The sequence below is a fragment of the Pristis pectinata genome, chromosome 21 (assembly GCF_009764475.1).
Source record: "Pristis pectinata isolate sPriPec2 chromosome 21, sPriPec2.1.pri, whole genome shotgun sequence".
Lineage (NCBI taxonomy): Eukaryota > Metazoa > Chordata > Chondrichthyes > Rhinopristiformes > Pristidae > Pristis > Pristis pectinata.
In genome coordinates, this window is record NC_067425.1 from 32,427,104 (window position 1) to 32,450,610 (window position 23,507).

Here is a 23,507-nt window from a genome sequence, read left to right on the forward strand (position 1 = left end):
AAAATTCACTGCTTGCAATTTTGACAGCAAGCTCTGTTGCCAAAAGTAGCATTATGATATGCACAGGAGAAAATCAGTCTCCTGTGAATACATTTTCTGCTCTGCGTGCACCTTCGACAATTTCACTACCTTGCTGTGAAGGGACTTTGCTTCTCAGTCTCTGTAGACTGGTCTGCTTAACACCACACATGCCAGAAAAAAAACTTGTAATTCAACTTGAAAACTTTTTTCCCCACAAAATTATCTCCCTGGTGATTAGGGAGCTTACTGTGTGCAACTGGCTGTTCTGTTTTCTATATTACAAACAGTTTAAAATTATTTCTTAAAAAGTAAAACACTGGAGATGCTAGAAATCTGAAAACCGAAAATGTAAGGAATACTCAGTCCTGATGAAAGGCCATCAACCCGAAAAGGGCAACTATGTTTCACTCTCCACAGATGCCACCTAACTGACTTTAAACTGCTTTGTACGTTCTGATGTTCACGAAAGGTCCAATTAAAATGTGAATTAATTATTCCTCTTGCACTACTTCTCTTCACATAATGCCCAACTAGCAGGAGAAAATGCACAAAGCAGTTTGGTAGATGGATTTAACTCACCGAGGATTCTAAAATCGAAGGATGAACACTGGTAGTCTGTACGTTTGCTTCTGGAATTGCTCTCACAAAAATTTAACAATTTTTCACCAAAGATTTTGAACATATTTTTGCTTCATAATTGTGTGCCCATCATGCTTACAGCACCACGTTTGAATAGATTCCACCCTGAAGTAATCCACACTGAAGTCAAAATTTATATCTTGTGACCCTGGTGAATTTTCCCTCCTCTTTCTCTGTGAAGACATCTTCAGATGGTCTATCATACCACGCTCCTCCAATGGCTCTCTTATGTTGTCCTGTTGAGTGCCTTTGTTTGGTTGGATGTTCAATAGTTCAAAAGTACGTTAACCATCTTCAGTAAGTGCTCTGCTCACATCATGTTTCATTAAAACATCATCCAAAGACAAAGGGATCAGTCTCCACATCTCCATCAGCAACTCACCTGACTTCTCTCAATTTTCACCATCTGCGTCGAGTGTCTTGGACGAATCCTTATTTCCCCAAATTAAACAATGGAAAAGCAAAAGCTGTTCAGCCCTACCACATATCCTACTATTGTCATTAGTTTGATACTCCCTCTCCACCCACGGAACCACACAGTTTACCAACTTGCTGCTTAGCAAGTTCCTAACTGAAGAACCCGAATCCTTATCCTGTCCTATCTGATCCTTCCCCTACTCCCCCCAGATTCTGCTACTTGGCTACACATTAGGGGTAATTTACAGTACAATTAACCTACTGACCCAAATGCCTTTGGCATGTGGGAGGAGTCCCAGAGGAAACCCATGTAGTCACAGGGTGAATGTGCAAACTCCGAACAGACACCAGAGTTGGGATTGAACCCAGACCTCTGGCACCCTGAGGCAGCTGCTCTATTAGCTGCACTGAATGTGCTGCCCAAAACTCCAGCAGATACAAGTCTAATCTGTCTAACCTTTCCTCATTAGACAATCCAATCATTTCAGTTATTAACTTAGTAAACCACCTCTGAACTGCTTCCAATGCATTAATAACCTTGCTGAAACAAGGAGACCAAGACTGTATATAGCAACCTCTCCCAGACAAACAGCCCTAGTATTAAGGACAAACCTGACCTCTGGTGCTGTCTGTTTGGAGTTTGCACCTTTTCCCTGTGACTACATGGGGTTACTCTGGGTGCCCTGGTATTAAGGACCATCAGCCAGCGCAGTTGGGTAAATCTGAAGTGTGCATGCCCAACACTAGATTCCTGAAACCTCTGCTCTGTTAATAAGAAGAGGTCATCAAGTGGACAGAGGAAAAGATTCAAAGATCTTCTTGAAATCTTCCTGAAAAACTGCGACTTCCCCATCGACCTCCGGGAATCCCTAGCCTACGACTGCTTAAAATGGAGCATCAGCATTCAGGATGACAGAGAACCTTAATTCATACATCAAGATCACAAGTCCAGGGTAAAGGGGAAGGAGCTCATTACCTCACAAGCCACCTATTTGCCCATCCCATTAATCTTTGGTCGAGTCTACATGTCCACACTGGCCTCATCAGTCATCTCAGCACCCACAGAATTGTAGTCCTTTATCCTGAGAGATCACCTAAGAGAAGACCACCTCAATCTTACCTAAAGTATTCACTCCCTCCACTATCAGCATACACTGGCCACACTAACATTTACAGGATGCACTATAGCAACTCACTAACATTTCTTTGACCAAATTGCTCAAATCAGTGACATCTATCACCAGGTCAGGGCAGCGAGCACATGAAAACACCACCACCTCAGAGTACTAATCCATAGTGGCTGAAAATGTATTGTCATTCCTACAGAGCCGGGTCAGAATCCTGGAACGTTTTATCCAATAGTAGAGTGGGATCACTTAAGCACGCAAGTTGCAGCAACATCAAGCAATTATAACCACCAATCAATACTGGCTTTGCCATGATGCCCAAAGTCCATAAATGATTCAAGAACTGAGTTACAAAAACTACCGTTATAAAGGCAGTTATATAAACCGAAGATTTGCTGCTGTTTTTCTTATTAAATTCATACAGGGCTTAAGGATGTTTCACAGTACAGCCCATTTACATGGTGCCTTTCATAAACTCAGAATGTCCAAAGCACTTACAGGTAACTGAACAATTTTTGGAGTTTAGTCATTGTGATAATGCAGGAAACAGGAACAGCCAAATGGTGCAAAGCCCCCACAACCTGTCACAAGATAAAGACCATATAATCATTTTTGTGTAGGTGGGGGGGATAAATACTGAATATTAGAACCAGTACAAAGTTGAACATTGCAAGAAAAATCGTCACACTAGAAGTTCTAAAATTTCCTGTAGATAAAGCCTCATCATAAAAATAATCTGATTTAAAGTGAATGCAATTGATTTGTTTCTCTTTTCCTGGAATTGGAATGCAAGTAATTTTATGGCAGAAGCTGTATCACCCAGTTGGAACCTGAGCTCTAGTTTATTTCCACATACCCAAATTAGTTTATAGTTTATCTGGTCCTCGCAAGCCACTTTCCACAGGCAACCATCTGTAGCCAACGCAAATCAATGACGACGTTCATGAGAGTTTATAAATGCATATTAAGTGGTATCTGTATCTCTGACATGATAAGAATCGCATCCATTACTAAAATCCCTTGAAGGTCTGTAGGCCTAAATTTCACCATTTTTGTGGTAAATAATAGAAGATTAAATTTTAAGCAATGAGAGTAAAAAGAGAACATGGATAATTACTTGGCGAAAACAAATAAATATGAAGAGACAAGGCAGATGGGTAAAAAAAGATAAGTTATCTTCATGGTGCTTTCACTGCAACATCCTAAAGCACATACAGCCAGTGAAACACTTTTGAAATTTAGTCACCCTGGTAATGTAAGGGAATGAGGCGGTCAACTTACACGCAACAATGCAACAGAGTAATCGATCAGTTACTGGCTTGAGTTTTGCTGGAAAATGTGAGCCATTCCACAAACAATTTAACCAAGGATCAACAGGTTTTGGGCTCACGTAAATGCAGAATCCCTGTTGGACACCATCTCCCTGGCCCTACACTCATCTCTGGCGCATCCAGACATGAAGACACCGACGTTAGGCTATTGTTTATTGACTACAGCTCCACGTTCAATACCATAATTCCAAGCAAACTCATCTCCAAACTCCTAGACCTGGAACTCAACACCTCCCTCTGCAACTAGATCCTTGACTTCCTGACCAACAGACCACAATCAGTAAAGATGGGCAGCAACACCTTTGCTACGATTATCCTCAACACTGTTGCCCCGCAAGGCTGCGTCCTCAGTCCCCTACCCTACTCCCTATACATCCACGACTGCGTGGCCAGATTCTGCTCTAACCCCATCTACAAATTTACAGATGATACCACCGTAGTGGGTCAGATCTCAAATAACAATGAGTTGAAGTACAGGAAGGAGATAGAGAGCTTAGTGACATGGTGTCATGACAACCACCTTTCCCTCAATGTCAGCAAAACAAAAGAGCTGGTCATTGACTTCAGGAAGGGGGATGGTGCACATGCTCCTGTTTACATCAACAGTGCTGAAGTCGAGAGGGTTGAGAGCTTCAAGTTCCTCGGAGTGAACATTACCAATAGCCTGTCCTGGTCTAACCATATAGAAGCCACGGCCAAGAAAGCTCACTAGTGCCTCTACTTCCTCAGGAGACTAAAGAAATTTGACATGTCCCCTTTGACACTCACCAATTTTTACCGATGCACCACAGGAAGCATCCTATCTGGATATATCACAGCTTGGTATGGCAACTGCTCTGCCCAAGACCACAAGAAACCGCAGAGAGATGTGGACACAGCTCAGCACATCACAGAAACCAGCCTCCCCTCCACAGAGGCTGTCTACACTTCTTGCTGCCTCGGTAAAGCAGCCAGCATAAATCAAAGACCTCACCCACCCCGGACATTCTCTCTTCTCCCCCCTCCCATCGTGCAAAAGATACAAAAGCCTGAAAGCACGTACCACCAGGCTCAAGAACAGCTTCTATCCCACTGTTATAAGACTATTGAATGGTCCCCTAGTACGATATGATGGACCCTTGACCACACAATCTACCTCACTATGGGCTTGCACCTGATTGCCTGTCTGCACTTTCTCTGTAACTGTAACACTTTATTCTGCATTCTGTTATTGTTTTCTTTTCTACTACCTCGTTGCACTGTTATAATGAAATGATCTATATGGATGGTACGCAAAACAAAGTTTTTTTTTCCCACTGTACCTCAGTACAGGTGACAATAATAACCAATTTACCAATTTCTTGCTTGCCGAGCTCTGCCAGGCTCTGCTCCATTGCTAGTGAGCAGAAGGTAGTTGGGACTTCTCCCATGTTAATGCCTGAGTATCTGCTCTTGAAACCTGTGCTACATTAGGCATTAATATTTTAAATAATGTGTTTGCTTTTTTTCTACTTTTAACTTGCATTGATTTAAAAAGAATTTTTTTTAAATTGTTTACTTTTTTTTTACATAACTTTGACAGACAAACTTGGGGTGTGGCTTTGCTGCATGTCAGAGACTTCCAGAGGAGTTTCATGTGTAAGCCACGCCATCCAATAATGTCACTCAGGGCCCTAACACTGATCAGCAAGCAAGAGCAGTAGTAACAATTTGGAACAGGTGTTTGGAACAGTGGGAAATATAAGCAGGGAGTTCAGATAATTGGTTCTACTCAGGAAAATTTGTGCCACCATGTAATATAAAACAGAACATGCCAGAAACACTCAGTAAGCCAGGCAGCACCTGCGGAAAAGGAAACAAAGTTAATGCTTTGAGAAGCAAGTAAAACTGCAGATGCTGGAATCTGAAACAAAAAGACAAATGCTGGAAGAACTCGCCCAGTCAAGCAGCATCTGTGGAAAGAGAAACAAGTTAATGTTTCAGGTCAACCCTTTCCACCAAGTTAATACTTAGTCTGATGAACCTGAATGTTAACTGTGTTTCTTTTCCACAGATGCTGCTGGAATTGCTGAGTGCTTCCATCTTCTGTTTTTATTTCAGTTCCAGCAGCTGCATTTTCTTATTTTCATCTGTGCCATTATGTTTAGGAGAAATGTTGGCCAGGGTACCGTAGAAATCTTCCAGAAATAAGGCCATGGGATCTTAAATCTACCTGACAGGGAAAACAGACCTCACTTTGACCTCTTATACACTTGACAATGAGAGACTGCACCAGAGTTGACCTTGATTTTGTGATCAACTCTGAAATGGGTCTTGAATCTACAAACTTCTGACTCAGAGGGGTATCAATGAGCCACAGCAGATACAGGAAACTGGTAGTTGTACGCAGTTTAGAGCGTTTATAGGTAAACAGACACGTCATCTTTAACTGTACTCTCCAAAATCATTCCCCTTGCGCTCTCCACAATGTTGGCATACATAGCCACAAAGGACATCTGCCAACTCACATCTAATGAGATGAGATGTATGATATGTAATCTGATTAAAATTTTAATAAAATTTTAAATTATTCATATTGCATCCAATTGCCCACAGAGTAACAGCATAACATATTCGCATGCACAAAATACAGAGGTTATTTTGCAAGTGTTATGTGGCTTTTACAACTTGATTGATAACACTAGGCAACATTTACAAAAATATTTATTCTTGGCAGTTGGCAGAGTCTGCTTTGCTTTATGATTGCTGTGCATTCCATATACACTGCAGGTATATAGCCATGCAGCCAGTCATGGTAGACTTTGAGAGTAAGAACACAGTTCCCAAACAAACAGTATCATCTATGCTGTCATTCAAAGACCAGGAATCTGTACCGTCCAGCTAGTTCATTTTGGACTGAAACTAAAACTGAACGCAAAAACCTGGCCCCAAATACGATATCCTCTCTGTGCCAGAGATGGGGATAAAATATTTCAAGGTGAATAATTCCAGAGAACAATTCACAAAGTTGTAAAAACTATATGCTTTCATTGGCACAAGATGCCAAGGCAAGTGGTTACTAAGTGGTTGGATATAAATGGAACACCTATCAATATTCTTCTGGGCTGTAATAAAGTAGTATAAGTTTTGGGTAGGAGTCATTGTACCAGCTGTCAGAAATGATTTGCCAAAGGCACTATCATCTGTTGCTAATTAATACCAACAGGGAAGTTGACTAAGACTGTATGGGATGCTTCATAAGGCAGCTTTGCTTATGCTATTAGATGGAACTTGATGGATTGCCCAGGAGGGAATCATAGAACAGATGGGATGGCCCTTAATCTGCTCCCAGCTTTCTTCCTAACAGGATGACAGCAGTGTTAATTACACCTGAACCTTCCGATAGTGTCTTACTAGTTCCACTCTCTCAAAGAACACCATCTAATAAATCCACTCATTGCCACCTTCAAATTCACACTTTGCCTCCCTGACTAGAAATTAGGTCAGCACAGGATTTTTATCAATACCGCAATTTTAAAGTTTGCACACTCATGTTTACACGTAGAACCCACAGTGAAACAGACAATTTGTCTAAATGTTTAACACTAGTGGTGCATTACTTTTGCTTTACAAGTAAGGTCATTTAGTAATCCAAAGGGCCATGAATTAAACTGTACATACTGCCATTATCAGTCATTAATATCAAAGTTTCTTAAAAGGCACAGTAATCTAAAAACAAAACAGAGGAGATGTTAGAAATAAAAAAACAGAAAATGCTGGAAACACTCAGCAGATCAAGAAACAGCACAGAGAGGAAAACAAAGTTAATGTTTGATTGTCTAACATTAGAATTGGCCAGGTCCTACATATACTGGAAAGACTGGTCATCTGAAATTATTGAATTCAGTATCAAGTCCTGAGAGCTGTAATGTGCCAAATTACAGCCTTCCCAGATGCTCTTCCTTAAGCTTACGTTGGGTTTCATAGTAACAGTTAAAAGGCCAAAGACAGAGCTCAGCATGGTAATGGGATAAAGAGTTTAAAATTATACGCAACTGGAAGCTCAGGTTCACCCTTGAGGCAGTCTGCAACCCAATCTGCATTTGGTTTGCCCAACCTGGAGGAGACCATGTTATGAAAGCGAAAAGTAGTACACTAAATTGGAAGTGAAGATGAATCGCTGCTTCACTTGAAAGAGTGCCTGGCTTCCTGGATACTAGGAAAGGAAGAGGTAAAAGGGCACATGTTGTATCCCCTGCACTTGCATAGCAAGGTGTTGTGAGAAGGGGAGTAGTTGATGGTGGAGATGGAAGGCATAACTTAGTAAGTGGCAGAAGGAAGCTCCCTTCATATTGCTAAGAAGTGGGGAGGGGAGAGAGGGAAGACTTGTCTGGTAGTGGCATCTTAATGAACACATTGCTAACAACATAGATTCTGTTAAGATTTTTATCAAACCATAATAACCCAATAACATTTTCTTATTTAAAATTTAGAAAATTGTAAATGGTGCTTTGATATCAATGTGTAGGTAATCATTTTACAGACCTTATCAGTTGCAGGAACTCAATAATACTCTCGGGTTTTTGATCCAAACAATATCTCACCATTGATATTAAAATATTCACTGCTAAGTTAAATTTAAAAAAAATATGAATTTAACCTAAGCACATGACAGAATGCCCAATGGAATAAGGTCTGAGTTTGTCACGGTTTAAAGATTGACTCATCTCTTCCCATTTAAACCAGGGAATATGGTAGGTACAGGAGAACGGTATGGCAACAACCCTGGCTGCACTGAAGAATTAAGGCTTGTCCTCAAAATGTTCTTACATTTCATAGACTGTCCGTTCAGATGGCTTTCTTAAAAAAAAATCCTCTACAATTATAATGATAACTAGAAGTGCATCGATAAGTAGAAGTGCAAAGTGCCTCTGTATGGGGAACGTAGAGGGATACTTTACACTCTCTACTGCTTCTGGGGAACAGCGAGAAGGGAGAACATCAAGTGGGTGAATGTGACCTTTGGGCCATACTTTGGGTACCCCTGGTCTATCCTGACTTTAATCCTCCATATCAACCAGAACTCTTCATTCAACAATTATATTCTATTATTTTCTCTCTTATGTGTTTATCTACCCTCCCCATAAATAGTCTCATCACTTTTGTGATAGTGAGTACCGTATTCATTCATTATAAGTACATACAGCACTTAATGCTTGAAGGATTCACGTGCAGAATAACTGAAGGTAATTTCATTCATGCCTGTTTTTAGTTGCAAAGCAACCACTGTATTTAAGAGCCCAAAAGCTTCCAAACTAAATTTAGTTTGTATCATAATAGTTCAATTCCGTAAAGGAAGCAAATGAGAACTTTGATCAATAAGCTCACAGACGTACGGTGATGGTGTGAAGGAGGGGTAGCAGAGAGGTCCATGCCTCTGCTCAACACCATTGTCCTGATGGTGACAACACAAGGAGATTGGGAGAATGCACAGAGAGGAGGCTGGAGGGGTGGGGAGAGTATAATATTTTCGTGTCTCAACAAAATGTATCGTCCTAGTTGTCATACTAAAAACAGGATTATTATTTCTGACCACTTGTTTAATATTTAAACGGTCACCAACAACTTGTGAATTGCAAAGTAAGTGCTAATGAAGGCAAGTCCTGAGTAACCAAATTTTTGCTGGCAAGGCTGAAAACAAAATTATACCAAACTCTACCAAGTCCACGTGAACCATTCACAAGAAAGCTACACAAAGGGGGAAGGTTTGGAGGCTTGTGCTTACAGGACTACATCTAGGAGGTTAAGAGGAGGCTTGTGTGGAGCACTGACATGGACCAGTTGTATAAAGCAGCTTGTTTCTATGCTGCACATTCCAATCTGTGCGACTCACCCATCAGAAATGAAGGTAAGCAGCAAGACGTGCCATTTCTAAAAGTGGAAAACATCCCACCCAGTTGCCAATTAGTCAGAACAGTTAACTTTATGGGGGTTTTTCACTCCCACACAGACATCTCACAGGAATAGTTACGGTATCATACGATGATGACTGTCAGATCCATTGTTCATCCATCACAGCACTAAGAACACAAGCCTGACCTTTTCCAGATGCCTTCTAAATATGCCTGCTGAAATCATCTGAAATTATTAGAAAACCTAGATCTCTCTTTATCCAAGAGGAAATTTAAATACTCCTTTAAAATATTTCTAGCATATGCAGTATTTTCCTTTCAAGTTAAAATGTTGTCTACAATTTTGAAATTTGTGTTGTTGGATTGTGACACCTTACTGTGGAATTGCATTATAATGTGATTCAATGGATTTGTTTATTTGTAAGCTCATAACTGACAACTTACTGTCATCAAAACATCTTACTAAATTCACTGCATTATATGTTAGAAATAAGTATGACAAATGTGCTTTATTCATAATAGTTATTAGAAAAATGTTGCATTTCAGTCAAACTGATTGCACATTTGACGAAGTCAATAGAGGCCACACTGGACAACACTTGGCATATATGGCCACCTTCTAATAAAATGCATCACGCTGCAATCAGTAGTAGGCATACTGCTTTACCTCCCCCTATCCTTTTCAAAAGCAAGCTAATTATATATTTGTTTGTTTATATGCTGTGGGTGATACAGACAAGGTGAGCATTTAGTGTCCATCCCTAATTACCTTCTGAATTGAGCGCCTTGCTGAGGCAATTTCAAAGGACAGGTAACCACTTTAGTGGTTTTGGAGTTACGATCTGACCAAACCAGGCAAGAATAGCAGATCTCCTTCCCTGATGGATAACAGTAAAGCAATTGGGCTTTCACAATACTGTGGATTTGTGTTTGAACTCAATTCCTTCAGATGTCAATATGGGATTTGAACTCTAGATCAATAGGCCAGAGTTGCTGGAATATTAATCTATTAATTTAATCACTGTGCTATCACATCCTAGTTATAAAGTTAACCTACCAGTAAAAATCCTATACAAAATAAGTTAACCTAACATTAGATTGCTTGCGATCCATTTAACAAAAGAAATATATTTGCTTTACTGGTTTAGATGGAACACACTGATAATATATTTCATTGTAACATATTACATTGTACAATCACCAGTTTGCTAGCATACAAAACTAATCACAAGAACACTAACACATGGATTGTCTTTTGCACCAATTTGTATCAGTAGCTGCACATTGCCGGTTGGATGCCATTCATAAACATTTCAATATCCTTGCTGCTTATTAATATAGTGTAATATTAAAATCAAGATTAATGTTAGAAAATTGCAGCTGCTCTGGGATATGGGCAATCACCTTCTCTGCACCCAAATGGCATCTGAAATTATCAAATAATTGTTCATTATAATACAGACTACCTGCAGCAAGGTTTGTTTTTAAGATGGTTGGATCTAGAGCATATTTACATACTACACAAATTCATTACAATTAAAGCCCAACTCTAATAATACAGCTTGTCCCAAATGAATATCAAACAAAGGAAGAAAATCTCTTATGGTAGAAATTACCACTTAGTTGCATTTATGCATTATTATTAATGCAGACTTTCACATCACCAATATGGGAGATTACAAATTGCTTCTGTTGAGAAGAAAACATTTGCTTGTTCAGTGGTGCTAATACTAACCATCTAAAAACAGTATGCACCAGAAGACACATTCACAATTATTTAACACACAATTCAATTCTCATAATTTCCAGATAGATTACTTGTTACCAATTTAAATGCCATAAAACAAAATGATAGTGATGGCTTAAATACAAGCAAATTAATCTGGTGAATTGATTAAAGATGCAATTCACCAGATTAATTTGCTTGTAATTTACACTTTGGAAGGACAAACTCCAAGGCAGAGTGCAACGTTAATGGCAGGATTCTGGGCAGTGTGGAGGAGCAGAGGGATCTGGAGGTTCATATCCACAGATCACTGAAAGTTGCCTCACGGGTGGATAGGGTAGTTAAGAAAGCTTATGGGATGTTAGCTTTCATAAGTCGGGGGATCGAGTTTAAGAGCCGCGAGGTAGTGATGCAGCTCTACAAAACTCTGGTTAGACCACACTTGGAGTACTGTGTCCAGTTCTGGTCGCCTCATTATAGGAAGGATGTGGAAGCGTTGGAAAGGGTGCAGAGGAGATTTACCAGGATGCTGCCTGGATTGGAGGGTATGGATTATGAGGAGAGACTAAGGGAGCTAGGGCTTTACTCTTTGGAGAGGAGGAGGATGAGGGGAGACATGATATACAAAATATTAACAGGAATAGATAGACAGCCAGCACCTCTTTACCAGGGCACCAACGCTCAATACAAGAGGGCATGGCTTTAAAGTAATGGGTGGGAAGTTCAAGGGAGATGTCAGAGGGAGGTTTTTCACCCACAGAGTGGTTGGTGCATGCAATGCGCTGCCTGGGGTAGTGGTGGAGGCAGGTACTTTGGTCAAGTTCAAGAGATTGTTAGATAAGCATATGGAGGAATTTAAACTAGGGGGATATGTGGGAGGAAGGGGTTAGATAGTCTTAAGCATGGTTTAAAGGTCAGCACGACATGGTGGGCCGAAGGGCCTGCATTGTTCTATGGTAACTTTTCTAGTGGAGGCCTTTTCCTCTGACAGAATCTTCATTTACATGTTGTGACAAGTCCAGTTGCTTTTCACAAGTTTTGAATAAGTTCAGCCAGTTGTCATGGTTTGCATTAACAACATGACCCCTGACTGACACACCTTTGACACGGCTCTGCACCTTCATTCATTGTTCACTAAAACGTCACCAGAGCTGTGATTTAGCACTGCTTGCTTTTCTCTCTTGCAAGAGAAAGCATACAAAGTACAACAGTGATGTTCAGGGAAACTGAAGTTAGGAAAGAAGGCAATGCATTTGTAATTGTAACAGAAGACACAAACACAAGAAAATAGAAGTCGGAGTAGGCCACCTGGCCTCTCAAGTCTGCCATGCCATTTATTATGATCATGGCTATTCCGCCTCAGATGTCAACTTCTTGTCCGTGCCAGTTCTCCTTAGCCCTGAATTTCCCCATCTTTCAACGATTTACCCACATACTCTTTAAATACCTCCAAAAATTCTGGCTTTCACATTCTCCAGGGTACAGAATTTAAAGATTCATCATGCTCTACGAGAAGAAATTCCTCTGCACCTTAGTTTTAAATGACTGCTCACTAATCTTGTTACTATGTCCCCTTGCTTGATGCTCTCCCACTACTGGGATCATCTCAACATCAATTCTGTGATGCCCCCTGAGGACCTAATATGTTTTCATTTAAGACTACCTTTTATTCTTCTAAACTCCAAAGAATACAGATCCAATTTCTTTAGCCACTCATGATAGAACAGCCCTCTTATTGTAGAAATTGGCTAGTGAATCTCTAACACCATTATATCCTTTCTTAAATAAGGAGACCAAAACTGTACACTGTACTCCACAATACCCTCACCAGTACCATGTACAATTGTAACAACACTTCCTTATTTCTAAACTCCAACCCCCTTGCAATAAAGGCCAATATGCCAATTCTAAATGACTTGCTGCACCTGCCTGCAAATAAACACATTTAACAGCCCAACTTCAAGAAAATCAAGAAAAATTGTAGAAATCGATGAGGAACCGGATTTGGAAATCCTGGACTAGGCAATGCCTTGGCACCTCATTCTGACAGCAAGGCATCCATTCTCTATACTCTTTTCAGGTACTGACATATGTGAAATTCAGACCACGTACAGTATTGTTTCAAGAAAGTGGCAAAAAATAATAAAACAACTGTCAATGTCATGCACACTGATTCATGAATGTTCTTCATTGACAGCTTCTTTGGCTCCTGTATCCCATTGAACTCTGTGTTGAATATAATAAATAAGACAATACAGATCTCTTTTCCTATTTGCTGGGGTCCTCATTAAGATCACATTGAACATGGTCTTAGTTAGGACAGCAACCCACAGAATTGTTTCCTCTCTGAAGCAGTGTTTTTACTTGCAAAAAAAAATTCCTGGTCTGGCTACTGGTAATGTGCTCTTAATGTTTGCTTAATACCAAGCAGGAGGCACAAAGTTACATTATGTGGTGCTTGAAGCACAATACAAATGACAGAATCATACAGCACAGAAACAGGCTCTTCGGCCCCCCATGTCCATGCCAACCATCAAATCCCCATCTATACCAATCCCATTCTCCAGCACTTGGGCTGCAGCCTTCTGTACTGTGACGAGTGCTGCTCCAGATACTTCCTAAATGTTATGAGAACCTTTGCCTTCCCCATCACCTGTGTTCCAGATTCCAACCACTCTCTGGGTGAAAAATTTCTTCCTCAAATCCCTTCTAAATCACCTACCGCTAACATTAACCCTATTTCCTCTTGGTTTTATACATCTCAGCTGAGGTCAAAGTTTTTTACCATCTACCCTATCAATGCCCCTTAAAATATCGTACACCTCAATCAGATCCCTCCTTAGTCATCTCTGATCCAAGGAAAACTCAGCCTGTCCATCCCTCTTCATAACTGAAACATACTGTCCATAGCTCTCCTCTGAACCCTCTCCAGTGCAAACATGTCCTTCGTGTAGTGTGTTGCAATCAGAATTGCACACAATACTTCACAATACTTAAGGCTATACCACAACCTTCTTGCTCTTATGCCCTATCAAAATTGTTCACCATTACTATATTGTCTTTAATCCATATTGCAGTGCCTCACCTGAAGATTATTCAATGGGTCCATTTTCATCACTGGGCCAATGGTATTCAGTGGTAAGGAAATGTCAATGCTCTGATTTGGCATTAGTGGAGTGTGAATTGGAAGTGGAGTTGTGGGGATCACACCAAAGCTAGAAAAGAAACACAAAGCGCATTAGGCAGGTTTGTAGGTTTTCCCTCGTGTTCTCCTAAACCAGCCTGTGCCTGGCTGAAATAACATTACTATACAAGGCACAAACAGCGTTGTATTGTTTGGGTGGGAATCAGAACAAAGGGGGATTGTTGCCCTTGATTCAAATATCCATCAAGGAATCTCGATGACCCTATGACCCTCATGAATTTTTACAGATGCACCAGAGAAAGCATCCTATCCAGATGCATCACATACAGATGCTTGGTACGGCAACTGCTCTGCCCAGGACCGCAAGAAATTGAAGGGAGTTGTGAACGCAACGCACATCATGAAAATAGCTCCCCTCCATTGACTATCTACACTTCACGCTGCCTCAGGAAAGTAACCAACCCTCCCACCGCAGTCATTCTCTCTTCTATCCCCCCCTTCCATAGAGCAGAAGGTACAAAAACCTGAGGACAAGTACCACCAGGCTCAAGAACAGCTTCTATCCTGCTGTTGTAAGAGCCTTGAATGAACCTCCTACATGATAAAGTTGAACTCTTGATCTCTCAGTCTACCTCATCATGGCCCTTGCACTTTATCTGTAAACGTAACACTATACTCTGCATTGTTTTTTTTGCCCTTTTGTCTATTTTCTATTTTAATCTATTTATTTATGGAATGATCTGTCTGAATGGCATGCAAACAAAAGCTTTTCATTGTATCTTGCTACATGTGACAATAATAAACCAATTACCAATTAACTGTATTCAACAATGAACTACCCTGGATACCACAGTCTACCAAATTAGTAAGTGTGCACAAAAGATTCATCTACTTCCAAATTGTCAATTACTTCAGTGCGTAACTACCACTGGAAAGGCAAGTCAAATACACATTTTTTTTTCCTAATACTACTACTACACAGATATTGGCAAGTTGGGCTGAACTGATTGCATGCTTCAAGAATTAAGAGAGCCACATCAAACTACTTGCGTTTATTATCAATGACTCTACCCTTGCAAAGTTATGGTGCGCAGCGAAACTTTTCATTTTCCTCAATATGACCCCTGAATCAGTAGATTCACAAAACATCAGCAGGGGCATTAGATTGTGTGGTATTATCAGTACCTGCCTACTAACAAGTGGCTGAATCCCCAAGATTTATTTGAAGTATTAACTGGCTGAAAGCAAGATTCAGGATGATCTCATGAAACATACCAAATTCTTGTGGGGATTAACAAGGAAGGCACAGGATGGTGTTTCCTCTTTCTAGGATGTTTAGAATCAGGGGTCACAATTGAAAAATAAGCAGCGGTCTTCCAAGATGGGATAGAAGATGAATTTATTAGGCTGGACCTGCACACTGTTTAAAAGGTAATGGTAGTTGAGCAACAGTGGAACAGAGTCTCACCATCTGCCCATTTTATGACCTTAAACGATGTTAAATTCTGGCTGGTTAAATAGTAATTGGCTGAAAATTGAATGATTCAGCCCACGATTACCAATTTCGAAGAGACCAAATATTGATGCATTTTTTTAAGTATAATTTTTTCTTAACAAATTTTAAATAAATTTCCCTCAATGTCAGCAAAACAAAAGAGCTGGTCATTGAGTTCAGGAAGAGGAGCAGTGTACATGCTCCTGTTTACATCAATGGTGCTGAGTTTGAGAGGTTTGAAAGCTTCAAATTCCTAGGAGTAAACATCACCAACAGACTTGTGCAGGTCCAACCACATACAAATGCCACAGCCAAGAAAGTGCATCAGCACTTCTACTTCCCCAAGAGGCTAAAGAAATTTGGCATGTCCCCTTTGACCCTCACCAATTTTTATTTATGCACCACAGAAAGCACCCTTTCTGGATGCATCATGGCTTCCCCTCCATGGAGTCTGTCTGCACTTCGCTGCCTCGGTAAAGCAGCCAACATAATCAAAGACCCCACCCATCCAGGAGGTTCTCTCTTCGCCCCCTCCCCTCCACTGGGCAGAAGATACAAAAGCCTGAAAGCATGTACCAGGCTCAAGGACAGCTTCTGTGCTGCTGTTATAAAGACTATTAAACAGTCCCCTAGTATGATAAGATGGACTCTTGATCTCACAATCTACTTAATTATGGCTTTGCACCTTACTGTCTCTGTCTACTACACTTTCTCTGTAACTGTAACACTTTATTCTGCATTCTGTTATTGTTTTCCCTTGCACTCAATGCACTATTGTAATGTAATGATCTGTAATGGATAGCATGCAAAACAGTTTTTCACTACTTCAGTACATGTGACAATAATAAACCAATTTAACTAGAAATATCCAATTATGCTAACCATTACTAAAAAAGATAAAACAGAAGCACCTTTGAACAGAACATAGATCCAACACCAAGAAGATCAACCTCTGTTTTTGTCCTTTGTTATGACAGGCTGGATACATGTATGGAAAGAAATGTCTATCAAAAAGCTAAAAATCATTTTTAAGACAGTAGCAAAGAAAAAGTTCACACACCAAACAGTGTCAGCCTTGGCTCAGTGAAACAGCTGGCTGTAGTTTCTAGTCGCACTCCAGAGACTTGTGCACATTATATAAGCTGATGTCTCAGTGCGGTACCTAGACAGCATTGAAACATCTGATTAACTGATGTTTGGTTTAGATTATGGACTCAGGAGTTCTCCCTGGATATCCTGGTCAGTTTACATCCCCTGACCAATATCACTAAAACAGATTACTTGATCATATATGGCTGATAACGGAAGCTTCTAGTGTGCAAACTGGATGCTCCATTTTCTACATGAGAACTTTATAACCAGTAAAGTATTATTTTTTAAACTGTAATCAAGGTGTTTGGGGCACTTTTGAGTCTTTCAAGGTAAAAGATAAACCCAAGTGTTTCTTTTTCTTTAGAAGTCAGCTAAGTTTTAACAAGTGACCCTGAGGCTGAAATGAAATCACGTTTCACATCATTCTGGACTCATAAACAAAAATGTACAACCCATAAATAAAAGGAGACCAATACCTTCCCACTTTTTTGCACTCGAAATAAATTTAGCACCAAATTGGGCTGTGGTGAATCATGGAATCTGTTTTGCACCAACTCTAAACCAGCCAACATCAAAGATTTCAGAAAAACTAGAGTTAACATTGCTCAGCTGATTCTGTTTTTCTGACTCCACAGATGCTGCTCGAGCTGCTGAATATCTCCGGCATTTTCTGTTTTTATTTCAGATTTTCCAGATTTTGCATCAGGACATGTAGTCTAATTAATGCTCTGACAAGCCACAAGGCACGGCCATCTTTATATCAGTCTTAGACACATTTCCCTAGTGCATACACATTGATACCAAGGACGAACATCCTGCTGGTAGTGGCGTTGCCATGCCTTGCTGCTCTTTGTTAAGGTTGTAGAGGTCGTGAGTTTGGGAGATGCTGTCAGAGTACTCGGCAAATATCTTCAGTGCATTGTGTAGATGCCACACACTGCAGCCACAATTCACTGGTGGTGGAGGGAATTAATGTTTAGGCTGGTTGATGGGGTGGCAATTAAGCAGGCTGCTTTGAAGTGAATGATATTGAGCTATTTGAGCACTGTTGTTTTAGTCATCCAGGCAAGTGAAGAGTATTCCATCACATTCCTGACTTGATTCTTGAAGATGATAGAACAGCCTTGGGATATCAGGAGGATTTCTCAGCCTCCAATCTGCTCTTTAGCCACAGCATTTACAGTATGTGGTCATTCCAGTTGAATTTCTAGGCAGTGGTGCTCCCTGGATATTAACGGTGGGTGATTTGGCAAAGATAGTGCTATTGAATGTCAGAGGTCGATGGTTAAACTCTCTTTGCTGGTAGATGATCAATGCCTGGGCACTTTTGTGACTCAAAGGTTATTTCTCAGCCACACCAGGATATTGCTGAGGCCTTGCTGCACGCAGACATAGGCTGCTTCACTTGTCAACGAGTGGCAACTGGAAATGAACCATTGTCCAATCAACAGTGAACATCCCATTTCTGACCTTGTGATGGAAGGAACATTATTAATGAAACAGCTGAAGATGGTTGGGCCCAGGGAATTGTCCTGAGGAACTCCTGCAATGATGCCCTAGGGCTGGGATGATTGACCTTCAAGAACTACAAACACCTTCCTTTCTGCAAGTAATGACGCCAACCACCGAAGTACTTCCCCCTTGATGCCCATTGACTTCAGTTTTACCACGGATCCTTGACGTCACACTTGGTCAAATGCTTTCTTGATACCAAGGGTAATAACTTCCACCTTCCCTCTGGAATTCAGGTCTCTAGTCCAGGACTGTGATGAGGTCAGGAGTAGAGTGCTCCTGGTGAAATGCAAGTTGGGCATGAGTGAGCAACTTATTACTGAGTAAGTGCCACTTGATATCAGCACATCTTACTATTAAGCACTTGGGTGACATCAAAGAACACGACAATCCTTGGTCATTAGATCCATGCTTCTGTGTCAGAAACGGACAGGGTTCAACCTTCACTCCATGTGTTGGCTGTGAGAGGAAACCAGAACTGTGTTTCTGAATTCTGGTTTGAAATCAGCAATGAACTCATGACCAGTGGAGACTAGTCCAAGCTCCTTGCTGCCTCCTCTTTGTTTGTGTTTTACCAGTCTTGGTAAAACTAACTCTGTACAGATGAAACACTTTTCATGAAGATGGTTGTCGCCATGGAAGGAAGGTGTATGTTGTGACCTGTCAGACTGTTAATTAGTCCATGCCATGCTCACTTAGAAACAAAATAATCCAGATCCTGGTAATAAGAAATAGAACAGGAAATACTGGAAATACTCAGCAGGTCAGACAGAATCTACAGACAGAAACATGTCAGCAATCTAAATGAAAGACATCTGTTCTGGTTTTTTTTGTCCCCAATCTGATGAGTATTTCCTGTATTTTCTGTTTTGTTGCTACAAATTCCTGCCTGCCTCACACTGCTCTCCAAGGAATCAGTGTGAAGATACAAAAATCATAATCCAATTTGGGAAATAATTGGATTAAAATATATTTTTGCTGCTAAAAATATACTCCGAATGTTGATGCTGGGAAGCAGCATTTCATCATGAATTGAGGTCAAATAATTCAGTTCAATAAATAAAGGCTACTTTTGCTTGGGCTTAACAGCATTTCTTCAAAATGCAGTCTACTTAACTATAATCTACAAATATTCTACATTTGCAAATGTAATATCAAATTAAAACACAGGTGTACAAAGGAAAGCTTTCATCTTGGTGTAAAATTAATGGACATATCAAATAACATTTTTATTTTAGGAGGCCTGTGACAAGACATAGCCACAGATGAACTGCCGCAAGAAAGTCAGACGGCAGAGGCCCAGAGTGTATTAGCAGGTTTAGAGACCATAAAATCACGCCACAGGATAGACAATACGCTGTCAAATATTAGCCAGTCAAATTATCTTATTTGAAAAATTTTGTTTAAACTGGCGTCCCAGATATTGCAAATTGATAAATAAGTCATCAGAGCCAAATCATGAAACCATAATAGTTAATCAAACAGTGAAACAAAGGGGTCCAATAGTGATTGAATTTGTCAGAATGTTATAACTTCAACACAGATTGCTGCTTTTGTATGCATCTTAAATGCAATTTTGATAGATTGTGTTCTGTTGGAATTTGAGGTTTCAATGATTTGTATTTCTCTACACACTGTCAGGTACTTCTTCATGCTTTTTTGCATCTTGGGGAATAACACACACAACGGGTCTATAAATTTTCCATCACAACATTACTTGGTGCAATCATGCAACTGAGCGCTTGCTCCAACCTTTCTCATAGCTCCAGAGCCTATGAGTAGTATTAGTTCTCAGACAAAGCTGCTTAACTTGATCTTAACTGCCACATTAAGTCATCTGCTTTCACCCTGTCAGAGATATTCCCTTTGTTTTACCCACCCCTCTGCTACCTAAAACTAACCCCCTCAACTACATTCCTTTTGATTCCTTCCACTTTTTATAAATTAAAGTTGTAGCCATGGGAACTCACATGGGCCCCAACTATGGCTATCTTTTCCTTGCTTTCATTTGGCTAGTCTACAACCCAATGGCATGAATATTGAATTTTCCAGTTTCAGGTAACCCATAGCCCTGGTGTTCCTTTCCCACTCCTACTGGTCCACACAGAGTCTCTCTCCCTTTGTTCACCTTTTCCATTCCCAACCCCTCCCTTCCCCCACCGTTACCTAGATTCATTACCCTCACCCACCTGGTTCCACCTGCTTCTCATCCCTCCCTTATCTGGTTCCACTTATCACCTTCCAGCCTCTGTCTCTACCTTCCCATATCCTCTTCCCCTCACCTGGCTCCATCTGTCCATCATACCCCACCTCACCTGGTTCCGCCTTTCACCTACCAGCCTGTCTCTCACCTCTCGCTTCTTTATACTGGCTATCTTTCCTTTACACTCTCAGTCCTGATGCAGGGTCTCAACCCAGAACATTGACCATCCCTTTGCCTTCACATATGCTGCCTGACCCGCTAAGTTCCTTCAGTAGTTTGATTTTTGTTCCAGATTCCAGCATCTGTACTCTTTTGTGTCTTCACCTAAAACTAAACTGTTTTCGTCCTTTCCCAGTTCTGATAAAGGATTCTGGACCTGAAATATTAACCGTTTCTCCTTCCACAGAGGCTGCCTGACCTGCTGAGCATTTCTTGCTTTTCCTGTTTTTATTTCAGATTGCCAGCAACTGCAGCTTTGGCATTTAATTTACCTTTTCCCTGAAGCTCAGCTCTGATAGCTTCATCATAAAATACTTATCTAAACAAACCCAGCAACCCCAAGGTGATGGCAGGAAGGAACTTGCTATTTAAAGAATGGGTTACTGGAGAGGCTGATGATCTCAGAATCGAACCATCTTTTATGTGGACCTGCTTCATCCACTGAGGCAACCATCCCACAATCGTACACGTTTAAGGAGTTCTGACCTTTACCACCAAGTCACTTTGATTGGAAGCATACAAGTTATATTCATCCTCTTAATGTTAAGAAATATTGCTGCTGGAGATGAGAACATTTTGTTTCTAATTTCCAACAGAGAAGGTAGAGCACATCAAATGCAAACTAAAACCCCTGCTCTCCTCAACCGTATTGGAGATGGACACAGAACGTAGAAAACCTACAGCACAATTCAGGCCCTTCGGCCCACAAAGCTGTGCCGAACATGTCCCTACCTTAGGGATTACTAGGCTTACTCACAGCCCTCTCTTTTTCTCAGCTCCACGTACCTATCCAAAAGTCTCTTAAAAGACTCTATCGTATCCGCTTCCACCATTGTTGCCGGCAGCCCATTCCACACACTCACCACTCTGAGTAAAAAAACTTACCCCTGACATTTCCTCTGTACCTACTCCCCAGCACCTTAGACCTGTGTCCTCTTGTGGCCATCATTTCAGCCCTGGGGAAAACCCTCTGACTATCTACCCGACCAATGCCTCTCATCATCTTATATACCTCTCAGGTCCCCCTCATCCTCCGTCGCTCCAAGGAGAAAAGGCCGAGTTCCCAAATTTGAAACAGTTTTCATTTCAAGTCGGCCATCCTTGGGTCTTTTGCCACAGAAATGTAAATTTGCCATTTCATGTGCAGGATTCATTCTTACTAACAGTTTCCAATGAAACTGTCCATCATTTCTTGTCAACCTATAATGGATTTGAATCAAAGAGGTGAAACTAGAGTTCAAATTCAAACTTATGAAAATAAAAGCTCTGGAAATCTGAAATAAAAACAAAGTACTGGAAACATTCAGCAGGTCAGGCAGCATCTGTGGAGAGAAACAAAATTAACATTGAGACGTTTGCTGGGTCTTTAGCCTGAAACATTAACTCAGTTTCTCTTTCCACAAATGCTGCTTGACCTGTTGAATGTTTCCAGCAATTTTTTTCCCCCCCAAATTCAACCTGCCTCTTCTTTCTCTACCCTGAAAGAATATCATGGTGTTTCAGTCAGATACCCAGATGTTTAAAATCCAACAGCAGCTGAGCCAAATCTTCTTTCATCCTGAAAGCAATGGTTCAAAGACTGCAGAATTCTACAAGTACCAACAACCTTCCAATATCCCGCTGATGATGCCATTCTTTATGCTTAGAAAATGAACTCAGACAAACTAATTGCTGACAATGTAGGTGGGTGGGAGAAAACATTCCCAGGCCCAAATCTGTAAGGAACATTCACACACTTGATCTCTAGACAGTTACTGAAAAGTGATCCAGACTAAAATCAACTGAAACCAATGCAGAACTCTTATTCTGAAATCAGCTAACTCAGAGCAAAAGCACAGAGGATAATGTTACATTATCACACTATTAAGTAGGAAGACATTAATCTGAAAGTTATATTTCAAGGAAGAAAGCAGATAATTAATGTAGTAATATTTTCATTTCACTTCAGTTTTTTATTGTCACATGTACAGAGATGCAGTGAAAAACTTGGCTTGCATACCATTCATGCAGATCAATTCATTACAATAGTGCATTGAGGTAGTACAAGGGAAAATAATAACAAAATGCAGAATGAGTGTTACAGTTGCAGAGAAAGTGCACTGCAGGCAGACAATAAGGTGCAAGGTCATAACAAGGTAGATTGTGAGGTTAAGAGTTCACCTTATTGTACTAGGGAACTGTTCAATAGTCTAATAACGGGGACAGAAGCTGTCCTTGAGCCTAGTGGTCCGTGTTTTCAGGCTTTTGTATCTTCTGCCAATGAAAACTGGAAGATTCCTAATTTTATTTATTACTATTACATGATTTAGTCACCAACAGCTAAATTAAATGCACTTGCAAGCCAGAAAGCACCAGGTTTAATCTCCGACTTGATGAAAGTTGGTTTATTTCAGTCGAAGCTACATCTGGGAAATAGCAATCTTGGTTCAGCTCCACTAAATAAATTAGGTTGTGGGCAGAGTGCTGTGCCACAATTCCTAATCTTGATTGTACCAGCTACTGGAAAGCATGTGAAGGATCAGTGGACCAGGACTAGATTGGCAACATCCAATAGAAAATTATTTAATACTGGTTCACTCTCTGAACTAATACATGAATGATGGCACTATTAACAATATACTTAATATAGCCAACAACTGCAGAACCATACCACACTAAGGAAAAGATAATAAAGGTGCAAACATGAAATAAAGAAAGATTTTCTTTCAAC

The 23,507-nt window shown here is 40.5% G+C and overlaps 1 protein-coding gene across 3 annotated transcripts in view; it reads right to left on the bottom strand.

The window, feature by feature from the left end:
• Positions 1-23,507, bottom strand: part of ap2b1 (adaptor related protein complex 2 subunit beta 1) — a 209,460-nt gene that overhangs the window by 77,685 nt on the left and 108,268 nt on the right. For all 3 annotated transcript variants that reach the window (XM_052035359.1, XM_052035361.1, XM_052035360.1), the window contains one exon: positions 14,217-14,346. In XM_052035359.1, coding sequence (XP_051891319.1) covers positions 14,217-14,346 — 130 coding nt within the window. The remainder of the gene's footprint in view (positions 1-14,216; positions 14,347-23,507) is intronic.